This window comes from Ictidomys tridecemlineatus, unplaced genomic scaffold, assembly GCF_052094955.1.
Source record: "Ictidomys tridecemlineatus isolate mIctTri1 unplaced genomic scaffold, mIctTri1.hap1 Scaffold_844, whole genome shotgun sequence".
NCBI classification, from domain to species: domain Eukaryota; kingdom Metazoa; phylum Chordata; class Mammalia; order Rodentia; family Sciuridae; genus Ictidomys; species Ictidomys tridecemlineatus.
This window is the reverse complement of record NW_027526095.1, coordinates 137,904-149,966: the sequence shown is the minus strand read 5'-3', so window position 1 is coordinate 149,966 and position 12,063 is coordinate 137,904. Positions and strand designations below refer to the sequence as shown.

Genomic DNA, 12,063 nt, shown 5'->3' with positions numbered 1-12,063 from the left:
CCCTGGCAAGGTCAAAATACAGGAAAGAAAATATCAGCGGTAATCCCTGATTATCTGATGAGAGAGGGGAAACGTCTTTGAAAACATGAGTTTAGGGAAGGACTTTACCAATTTGTGAAGTCTTAAAGAGATTTCTTTAAGAAACCCAATTGGCTCTATGGAGACTTTCAGTTGAAATCCTAATCCCATCCAGAAATATTCCCACAGACACATCCAGAAATAATGTTTAATCAAACAGCAGAACACCTCACGACTCAGCAAGTCAACATGTAAAATTAACCACTACAAGTCCCCTTGTCAACTTGGCAACCATCTTCTTAAACCTCACTTAATCTCTTAATAAAATCAATACCGAGGCCCTCATTCCACCTAACATGATAAAATTATCTTGCAAAAAACCGAAAACACTCTAGCCTCTAATTCTAAAGAGGAGGTAAAAATCCTTGAGTTAAAACTTCTTTCAATCCCACAGTTTACTTCCATGCTAATTCAACTATACTTAAATATTGTGATAATAAGTAATACATTTTGTGTTATAGGATAAAGGAATAAGAATGGGAAAAAAAGCAGAGATATTGTGTATATGTCAAATATCTTTATTTTCCTCCCTCTACAACACACACACATACACCCACAAAAACACATTCATGACAAAAAGAGAAAGAGTATTCAAAGCATTTATCCTTATCAGCTCTGAAACACAAAAATTTCCCAGATCATATCTGCAAGGCCAAACCTCTACCCTGAACTTTTTTGTTTTGTTTTGTTTTTTGATACCAGGGATTGAACTCAGGGGCGCTGGACCACTGAGTCACGTCCCAGCCCTATTTTTTTGTGCATTTTTTTTTTTTTTAGAGACAGGGTCTTACTGAGTTGCTTAGCACCTTGCCATTGCTGAGCTGGCTTTGAACTCGTGATTCTCCTGCCTCAGCCTCCTGAGACACTGGGATCATAAGTGTGCACCACAGTGCCCAGCTTCCCCTAAACTTTTTTTTTTTTTTTTTTTTTTTTTTTAAAGAGAGAGTGAGAGAGGGGGACAGAGAGAGAGAGAGAATTTTAACATTTATTTATTTTTTTCTTAGTTCTCGGCGGACACAACATCTTTGTTGGTATGTGGTGCTGAGGATCGAACCCGGGCCGCACGCATGCCAGGCGAGCGCGCTACCGCTTGAGCCACATCCCAGCCCCCTCCCCTAAACTTTTAATAGAATATCTTCACATGGAGATTCAGTATGTATCAGACTCAGTATGTTCAAATAGAGCTTCTGATAGTTGCTCTGCCCAAAACCTGTTCTTCTGGAAGATTTACCACAGGTCAGAAAGTTTGATGTGTCTTAGGAAGGGATAGAAAACCCATGTGGTTGGAATGAGCTGATAGGGGGAGACATAGTTTGGAGATATTGAGAATTGGAGTTTCAGATCACAGTAATAAAAAAATATATATATAATAAATTGAGTAGTGAATTTTTTGGTTTCCCAGTACATATAAAAATTATGTCCCCACTATACTGTAGTCTATTAAGTATGCAATAGCAAGTATGTCTAAAAAGCAATGGATGTGCCTTAATAAAAAATGCTTTATTGCCACAAAATGCTAACGATCATCTGAGCTGTTGGGAAAATGGTGACAATGGACTTGTTTAATGCAGAGTTGCCCCAAATCTTCAATCTGTGAAAAGAAATAAATAAAACAATATCTGGGAAACACAGTAAGGCAAAGCAAGTAAATAAAGTGAAATAAGGCATGCTTGTATGAGATAAGACTGGGGGAGTAGGTGGGGGCCAGGTCATGCCAAGCCTCTTAAGCCAGAATGAGACATTTCCATTGAACTTCTGCACAATAGGAAGCTCTCAAAGGGATTTAAGCAAGGTTTTGTAACCTGATTTAAATTACAACAAGTTCTAATTACCTGATTTGGATTACTACAACTTCTAATCATCAAAAATGATTAAAATTTCACCAGATAGTAAAATTTAAGAGAGCCTTTTTGGAGCTGGAGATGTGGCTCAAGCGGTAACGCGCTCACCTGGCATGAGCGGAGCTCTAGGTTCTATCCTCAGCACCACATAAAAAAGAATAAAAAGATGTTGTGTCCACCGAAAACTGAAAAATAGATATTAAAAAAATTCTCTCTCACTAAAAAAATAAAAAAGAGAGAGAGCCTTTTCAACATAAAATAGGCAGAAAACATGTCACTTCTGAGTTGTCTATTTTCTATACCCCACCTTCATTGGATCTCTAATTAATCTATTTTTTAATATGGAGGTGATGAGCTTTAAATTCCACTTATGTAGAACAGATAGATTGAACATTCATCCAGCCAGGGGCACCCAAGAGCAGTATCTCAAAGTGGTACCTCTGTTGTAGGCTGTTTCCTGGGGTTTTCAGTTCCATAAATATGATTTTTATGAATGCAAAGGAAATTTATTTATTATTAATAATTGAGCTGATACAATCAACCTTGTAAAAGATGGATGAATTATCTCTTTATTAACTTAAAAATAAGAAAAGTGTCTGTGGCTCTTTTGGTTGGAAGCACAAAAACCCACATAAGATGAACTCAACCAAAACATTTTAAAAATGATGATGAACTCCCCGCAGTCTGTCACAGAACCTAATGCCAGGAATGCTGTCGGAGCCCAGGAAAAGAAAAGAAGTGGAAAATGCTGTCCAGGATGTCTGTGTGTCTAATGAATGCTGCTTTCACTATTATTTATCTCTGTGAAAGGTCTTCCTCTGGTTCTCTGATCCGTGTGGTATGTGAGAAATGTCCTCCTGCAGGTCCTAGGCTGACTTAGACAATCAGCCACTTGGAGAAACTAATCTACTTTGGGTCACAGTTCCCAATTCCTGGAAAGGACTAATTGATCCAGCCTGGGACAGATGTTCCAATTAACTGTCACCGGGAGGAAGGACTGTGTTGTTTAAAAAATGTTTGTGAAGCTCTCTCTCCATGGACATACTTGGGATAGTTTTTAGTGGAAAAAAATCTTAGAATACTATTAAAAACAAGCATCCAAAATATAGCTAATTAATAGTGAAAATATAATTAAGAACAATCTCACATTTCCTGATTAGCACGGAAAATATGTTTAGAGGTTTTTAAGAAAGCCAAATGATAATCAGAAAGACTTGAGTGAGCCTTGAAGCAGTGCAATTGATTTCTTCAAACAATCTTCCTGCGTTCGTCCTGCTACACGTGCCGGAAATACACCATCCTGATCTCTGAGTGCTCTAAGACAAACACTCTGTTTCCTATCAGTGTCGCGGTTGGCTGAGTTTGGGTGAGGAACTCTGTTCTACCCTCCCATTCAGAGCTGAGCCTCCTCCACGGTTGGACTCAGCCTCCCTCATGTGGACCCGGGATTCTCTCCAGCCAGTCAGCAGGCAGGGAGAGAGTCCACGGTGAAGGGAGGCCTCTGCCAAGGATGATACATTCTTGTTAGACTTTCTAACACTCTGTCAGGCTTCCTCAGATCTTGCTTTCGGTGTGGGAATCGCTCTGTGTTGTTGTTTAGATAGGAGGTGGCCCCAGAAGCTCATGGGTGAGACATGGCAAGAAAGTTTATAGGTGAAATGATTGGGTTAGGAGAGTTTGAACCTGGTCAGTGCAGTGATCCCCTGGTAGGGATTAACGGGGTGATAACTGTGAGCAGCTAGAGTGTGGCTGGAGGGGGTGGGTCACTGGGGGTTACTTTTGGGTATTTATTTTGTGCATGATAAGAGGAGTGTCTCTCTCTCTCCCATGTTCCCAGTGGCTTCCTCCATCACAGTCTTCCACCATGATGTTCTGCCTCCTCTTGGGCCCTGAGGAATGGAGTTGGCCATCTGTGGACCGAGACCTCTGAAACCACGAGCCCCAAATAAATTTTCCCTCCTTTAAAATTGTTCTTGTCAGGTCTTTTGGTCATAGCAGTGGGGAAGAAAAAAAAAAAAAAACTGACTAAAACACTCTGTCTCTGGCACAAGCATTTTTAAAGTTGGTTCCCAGGAGTCTTACTGGGTTGGAATTGTACAAAACCAATTTTATTGGAGAAATTAGGAAGAAACCAAAGTTATTTTTGTGAAATTCTAACCCTATTCTGCTCTACTAAGCATAAAGGGACTTTTCAATTGAGAAACTGATGTGACTCCATTTTAAAAAAATAAATAAATAACAGCAGCTTCCACCGCAAGGCCTGTCCTAAGGAAGGGGGCGTGACCCTTGTCCTTGGAAAGACCCACAGAGCACTCCTAAGCACATACCCACCCTGCTGAGTTGTTTGTCTGTAAATAACAGGAGAGATCTGTAGCACCAGGTGTCCCTGGCTCAGTCAGGCTAGGTGAGGACCCATTGCAACCCCCTAGCAACTTCCAATCAGCATGAGACAGGGAAATACCTGGGCTGCCAGATGATCCCCCAGTAGTTTATGGTGGTTGATAACCATGTAGTTCAGCATGTACACCCCTCGTGGCCTAAACCAATCAGTTCAAACAAATCCCCCTCTTTTAGTAACCACTCACCCCTACCCAACTTGTTCCCACCAGTGAATGTGCTAATCAATGTTAAGAGTTGTTGTTTGATTTTCCTGTGGTATGGAAATGATTTGCTGTGTGATGTTGTGAGGCATAGAGTATCCCCCCAAAAAACCTATAAAATCTCATTGAACAAAGGACCGGGACTCACTCCCTGGGACCGCTGCATCAGGAATGGTTGTGAGTCCAGGCTCAAGCTTGCAATAAAGACTCCTATGTGCTTGCATCGGATTTGGCTCCTGGAGGTCTATTGGGGTCCCACAAATTTGGCCTAATACAATGACTCAATCAAGGCAGTTTAGCTTGCCCATGGATTAGAGGTACAGAATCTTAGTCTATAGGGAAAATCAGGAAGACTTGTGAGAGCTGATCGTTTAAAGGCAAAGTATGTTTGAGGAAACAGGATAGACCCCCAAATGTCTGTTAAGACTTGTTTCTCTTTTAAAAAACGATGTTTCTCTACCTATTTTCCCATTCATTTAACTATTTGAGCTACAGTGGAATAGTGGGAGGTGGAAACACTCTCCAGAATCATTAGTAACCATAGGATCCCACAACCAATATGGAAGACTCTAGCACCCTCTGTTAGTAGTTGGTTGGATTTGATCAGTGCATGTTGCATGCATGTGTTGAAATTTCACACTGAAGACCATTAATAAGTACAGTTAATACACATTAATCAAATTAAAATATTTTTCTAAAAAAAGTGTAAGAGTGGCAGAACTGACTTTTAGTTTCAAGCTAGAGCAGGAAATAGGAAGAAAGTTCCCCACCTAGAGGAGATAGCTATGTTACACATGTGGTTGCATTTACAGGCAGGTTCTCTTTTACCTAATCCTGTGTAAAATAAAAGACATACCTGTTATCGGCCAGGCTATACAGGCAATGACCAAACAGACTCCATGTAAGAATGCTTCTCCTGTGGGAAAGCCCCACCTCTCTGCCCATTAATTGTTACCTAGCAGTACATACTTGGCAACACAAATGAGCGATTCTTATACAATGTGAAAATTTTCTCTTTGGTTTTCATTTTTCTTGGGCAATGTACCTTGTCAGAGATTGATTGTGTAGACATTAGTAATCATTCTCTAACGCGTACTGAACTAGGGTCATTTTGACCCACTTCCCTTCTGCTTGCTTGCTGCTGTGCCAACCTGGAAAGTCCCGTGGGAAATACCAAGGTACCCACTGCATTGTCTCTTTAACTGGCCAGTTCAGTTTCTGTGCCTGCTTGCTTGCAGCTGTGTCAACCCAGATGTGGTTTTTGTCTTTAGATAACCTAAAATGCTCAGGCTCGGGGCTGTTCCTTGCAGAGACAGTTATGGGTCCTGTGGGGGGCAGTCTCTGGCTGGCCAGCTAAATAACGACTCTTCAATTTGGACAAAACTGGGACTTAGTGTGTGTTCTGAGTGACCTGCCCCACCACAATACCTGCTTCCCTGTTGGCAGAAAGAGCACATCACACAACACGGCAACTGTTGAGATTGCAAGATGTGATTTATTATGCAGTGTAATCCTCGGCATAGCATAAGTATGGACTTAGCCTCTGAGTCTAGAGTTACTGATTTTTACAGTTAAACCTTGATTGTCTCCTTAGTGTCATTCTGTACCTTAGGTTTACAAGTCTCCATTTATAAGATGAAAATGGTACTTTCTGATTGGCATGAGACACAACTGTAGCTCTCCCCAACTTCTGTCCACCCCTCTCCTGACCTTTTCCCAGGAACCAATCAAAGTTTTCTTTGGATGCATTTCTGAGATTCCTTGGTTAAATGTCAACTATGTTGGCAGGTTGCCCTGGGATAGATGACAGAAGTATTTCATGGGAACCGTCAGAAGGTGAAATATCTTTTTCTGACATTATGAAAAGGTTCAGGACTACAGATCGCTGCTGTGCCACCCTCTTGAAATGGCAAACTGCCCTCTTCGAGAACGGGCAGAGAAGTGTGGGCTTACTGTTATGATCAGCTGAAGCTTGAGAAGAAGATTTCAAAAAGCCTCTGTCTCGTCCCCCACCCCAGTTCCAAAGATTTTTCTCCACACGCTTCCTTTAAAATGTTCCCTCTGTCTTTTTCATCCCTGTAATGAGCAGATGAAGACCTTACCTTCGTAAGGCCTGTGCTTTTGGTCAGAGCGGCCGGCCTGAGGATTCCAGGCAGGTGAGGAAGGGGCAGGCAAGGTCAGAAGCAATGCCAAGAGAAGGTCATCTTTCCCAGCAGGGAAATCAACAGCTATATCTTAGGACAGGTGCAGGGGTGGGCGTGCTTGACCCCAAGAACAAGGCGTCTCTGCAGTACTCAGACTCCCCAGAGACTGAGGACCAGTGTGACCACCAGGATAATCAGGGGCCAGGGGGACAAGCAGGGGCACGTGGGGCCAGTGGGAGCCAGGTCAAGCATCAAGGCCGGGATACTGTCCTGTAAAGACAAGAGGAACATGTAGTAAGGAGCGGGGACAGGCCTGCAAGAAATTATTCCCTTCAAGCTAAACTGGCTAAGGAAGCAGACCGGTGCTCAGAACAGGAAAGAGCTCAGCTACATGGATATCCCACACGGGTGGATGTCACCTGGGTCAGAATCTGGTGTAGTGTCCCAGGGGCCAATTGAACCAGTTCCCATGTGAGGCACAAACTGTACAGTTGTTCCTCTGTATCCACAGAAAATTGGTGCTAGGACCCTCAAGGATAGCAAAAAAAAAAAAAAAAAAAAAAAGGATGCTTTAAACCCGTATGTAAAATGACATTGTAAAAATTTCCATTGAACTGAAGCACATCCTCCCATATATTCTAACTCATCTCTAAGTCTCTTATAATACCTACCACAATGTAAATGCCACATAAATAACTGTTATGCTATCTTGTTTAGGGAATAATGATAAGAAAATCCTGTGCATGTTCAGGACAGATGTGATTTCTTCTTTTTTTTTTTTTCAGTAGAGTAATTGAATCCTTTATTCTATTTTGAAAGAACATCAATATGGAATAAAAAGCCAAAGTGTACCAGAAATAAAGTTGGTGATGCATCAAATATGCATTTTCAATTCACGGTTGGTTGAAGCCACAGATGCAGAAGCCATGGAAACAGAGGGCCAACTGTGTTCATGTCTTACACAAAAGTCTTTGAGGGATAGTGTCTATTTTACAGATGAAAACACTGAAGTTGAGAGTAGTTTAGTGACTGCATAAAATTTAACAATTTCAAAGTAGCAGCAGCAGATGTAAACGTTGGCCTATTACCACTAAATCTGTCCTTTCCTAGGCATTAACTGTTCCCCGTATTTCTTGGTTAAATATCAGCTCTTCCCTAGCTGCAGCTTTATAGCTTAGCCGAAGAGACCTGCACAGTGGGTCCCCTCTCTAATTCCACAAATGGGCTTCCGACTTGTGACTCTCTTGAGTCAGCCACCCAGAGACCCAGAGGCTACACTCGGACTCCCTGACCCAAGTTGGGACAGGGCTTCCTCCTGCATACTCCCTTTAGGGGTCTATTTCAGGTCTTATTCTCTCCAATAAGACTCCCAAGGACTTTCTTAGAGTGCCCTTGCCCATAGCCTCAAGGCCACTGGAAATAAAATCTGGGGAGTAACAAAAAAAAAGAATGAGGTGGGAGCATCTGCCAGGTTCAGACTTAGCCTTTGAGGACTGAAGAGAACTAACCCTGAATCGAGAGGAAAGCTGGGTCGTTATGGTTCTGCTATGTGATTTGAAAACAATTTTGATGATTTTGAAAAGTGGCTTATATCCTTTCACACTTTTGTTCACACTTAATATAAAGATGTTGATCCAATAATTTTCAAGACACATTCAGACTGTATTTTTTATTATATCTCAGCCCGATTCCTCTAGAAAAAAATAAAAACCAAATATATATATATATATATATATATATATATATATATATATCAGAAAGCCTCAGTCTTATCCCTGGAAATAGCCACAGAGTAAGGAAGGATTACGAGCAGCTCTGTGGCATAGGCAGAGCCACCCTTGTCCCCAGACTTCACCCCACCAACACTTCTTCCTGCATTGTCCCCCAGGTCAGCCCTACAGGACTCACCTGAGCAGATCACAGCCACATCTTCTTTATGGGTACAGTCATGATACCCCCAAAACCTGTGTTTGCACTGCTCCAGGGACTGCTCCTGCCCCGAGCAACGAACGTCATCCAGCCAGATGCGGCCAACCCCAGGGCCATAGGTTTTCCGGGCTTTGAAGGGTAGAGAGAGGGGTTCCCCACAGCCCAGTTGCTTGCACACCACTCGGTCCTCCTTTCCTCCCCAGCCGTCGTCACAGACAGAGCCCCACACGCCCTTGTGCAGCACTTCCAGTCTCCCAGAGCACTGATTATCTCTTCCTACCAGCCTCAGGTCAAAGGCATCTGCAGGGTGGAGGAGGAAGTTGGAGATTGGAGAGAAAAAGGGAAAAGAGAAAAAAATAAGATCACGGGTTGGGGTGATGGCTCGGCGGCAGAGCATTCTCCTAGCACGTGCAAGGCCCTGGGTTGGACCCTCAGCATCACATAAAAATAAATAAATAAAATAAAGGTGTTATGTCCAGCTACAAGTAAAAATTAAATATTTTTTTAAAAAAAAGATCATCTGCATCCTCCCCAACCAAACCCCATCAGCACATCTGAAACCCTCCACGTGTTTCTGTGACTGCAGTTGCTCTCCACCGCTCCATCAGCTTTCAACCCCTGTGGCCAGGTACGTTCCTTCAGCTAGGATCTTTTTGCTTCCCCTACCTATTTTATAAATCTAATATTTATGAATGGCTTTCTGGTAGTTTTTTAAAACTGAAGAACTTAACAGATACAGAGTAATGTGCTGTGCTCTATCATATGGAATTCAGTATGATAACAGTTCATATTAATATAGCACATAATATTGCTTAAAACATTTTAAGCATTTCACATTCAAAGAAGTTATTTTTTAAAAATTTCTTTTTTTGGGGGGGGTGGTATTGGGGATTGAACCCAGTAGTGCTCTACAATGGAGCTACATTTGGAGTCCTTTTTACTTTTTATCTTGAGATAGGGTCTTACTAAGCTGCCCAGGCTGGCCTTGAACTTGGGATCCTCCTGCCTCAGCCTTTCTGGTAGATGGGATTCCAGGTGTGCATCACCCTGCCGAGCACTGAAAGGCAGCTATTGTAATTACCATTTTAAAAGAAGAGAATTGACAGTCAGCACAATAGGTTGGCAGGGATCCTCTGGTGCAGGAGTCCTTCTGGAGAATAATGCTGAATGGAATTCCATTTAACCTCACCCATGACCTTGGTCTCTGGATGTGCGAGCATCACCTTCCATTACCTTCACATTCCACCCACGTGTCCTCGTCATGTGTGCAGTTTTGCTTCTCCCAAGGCCCAGAAGGGCAATCCTGAAGGGCTGCTTCTCTTCCCGAGCAGAACATCTCCCTCTCCCAGATGGGTCCTTGGCCCTGGGCAGCCTTGTTACAGTGGCTGTGGGTCTGCAGGGCCCTGCCGCACCCCAGTTGCCGGCACACCACCTTCGCAGCCCGGAGGTCCCAGCCCGTTTTGCACACGGTGCTCCACTGGCCCTCATACTGCACCTCCACTCGCCCCTTGCAAGGCCCAGGGCCACCGACCAGCCGCACACTTTCTGGGACTGGAGTCAAATCTGGGTCTGCGGAGCAAAAACAGGAAGGGTCTACTCCCTGCAAGCACAGGGTCGTCTCAGAAAAGGGGGCTCACTGCCCAGGGGCTGTTTCTGGTGTTCAGTACCCTGTGCACTGGAGTGCGAGGCACTGACCAACCAGTGCTCAGGGAGAAGTGAGGGAGCGAATCAAGGAAGCACATGCTCCAGGGCGAGTCATTATCGTGGCCTTTTACTCTTTCAAATTGTTTTCCCATTCAACTCCTCATTGCTCTTCCCAAGAGACAGAGGCAAAATAAATTTATATATATATATAAACATTTATATCATATTATATGTATAGTATAATTATATTACATGTAAAATTTATATTATTATAATAATGATACATAAATAATAATATATAAGTATATTTATAATTATAATATACTATAAATATACATGTTTTTACATATTATAAATTCATTATGTATTATGTATTAAAATATAGCATATGTATTTTGGTATTGGGTATTGAACCCAAAGGCACTCTACCACTGAGCTATATCCACAGTCCTTTTTATATATGATAAATATAGTATATATTTTAATACATAATTACAATGTATCATATATTATAATCACACACAAAATATTTTAATACATTATTATACATATATCTATGTATAAACAATGAATTTACATTAAATATTATATCAGACATTATAAATAAAATGTGTATATTACATAATTACTACACAGGATATATAACCCATTTATGTCATAATTAATACATAATAAGTATTGATCATTTTTTATAATATGGAATTATAATAGTATAATATATAATGTATATAATGTGTGTTTTCTATGTCATTATAACTATATTATATATATTGTTTGTATATTAAATATATGTATTATTTATATATATAAATGTATATGTATCATGTATATATGTACACACATATCTGTATATATGTGTGTATATACATACATTATACAGGTGATCAGATACATAAGCATATACACATAAAAGGTTAAAAAAAACTTTGGATTAAGTAGGAAGGTGGCATGTTCTTTATTTTATTTATTTATTTTATGTGGTGCTGATGATTCACCCCAGTGCCTCACGCGTGGGCGGCAAGTGCTCCACCCCTGAGCCCCAGCCCCAGACTAGTAAAAAGCATTTGGGTTCAATGTTGACATTAACCAAGTATTCCAGATTAGTGCTTCCAACCCTCACCAATCCTCAGTCTTTCTAACTTATAGCATTAAGGCAAAAAGTGATTGTTTCTCTGATAAATTCTGTGGGGAGACAGAGAAGGAGGAGACATAGACTCGCCTCTCATAAATCACAGGAGGAGAAAAGATACACAGAGACACAGAAAATATTAAAAGCACATAGAAAGCAAACGTTTGCTCTCTCTGTGTATGGAAATAAAGGAATAGAGATCCCTGAGTGTGTCTATCAGTCTATCATCTCTCTAAGATTGTGTTGCTTTCCTCTGAGCCTCCCCTGTCTACCTGACCGCAGGCAGACTTCTTGAGAACTGGAACTATCAAGAAAAGCACAGATGACGTCTTGGGGGCTCATCTCTTCACCCACGACGTCAGGCCCAGCCCCAGGTATAAGATACACCAGTCAACAAGGGTTTAGTGGTTGCACGATCTGTGCATATTTTTTTTTCATGTATAAAAATAAGAGAAATACGTTCTCATTTCCATTTAAACTTTAAAAAAAAAAAAAAGCACTAATACAACCAAGTCACAGTAACATTCTAAGGGAGGATGATCTATCTCCAGAGTTGAGAGTTAAGAAAGTGTGGGTGAGACGAGAGGACAGGGAGGTCGTTACCGCTGTGTGGAAGTCCACGACAGGGAATCAAATCCAACAAGAGTGGCCAGGGCGGGGTACGGGCAGCTGGCAGAGGGACCTCGGGCCTTGCGCTA

At 41.7% G+C, this 12,063-nt stretch overlaps 1 protein-coding gene across 5 annotated transcripts in view; it reads right to left on the bottom strand.

The window, feature by feature from the left end:
* Window positions 1–5,994: 5,994 nt before the first annotated feature.
* LOC144374727 (CD5 antigen-like) overlaps window positions 5,995–12,063 on the bottom strand; it is a 52,021-nt gene continuing 45,952 nt past the window's right edge. For all 5 annotated transcript variants that reach the window (XM_078037473.1, XM_078037475.1, XM_078037472.1 and 2 more), the window contains 3 exons: window positions 9,826–10,161; window positions 8,572–8,892; window positions 5,995–6,933 (listed from right to left, as the gene is read on the bottom strand). In XM_078037473.1, the coding sequence (XP_077893599.1) occupies window positions 6,908–6,933; window positions 8,572–8,892; window positions 9,826–10,161 (683 nt within the window). In that variant the 3' untranslated portion in view covers window positions 5,995–6,907. The remainder of the gene's footprint in view (window positions 6,934–8,571; window positions 8,893–9,825; window positions 10,162–12,063) is intronic.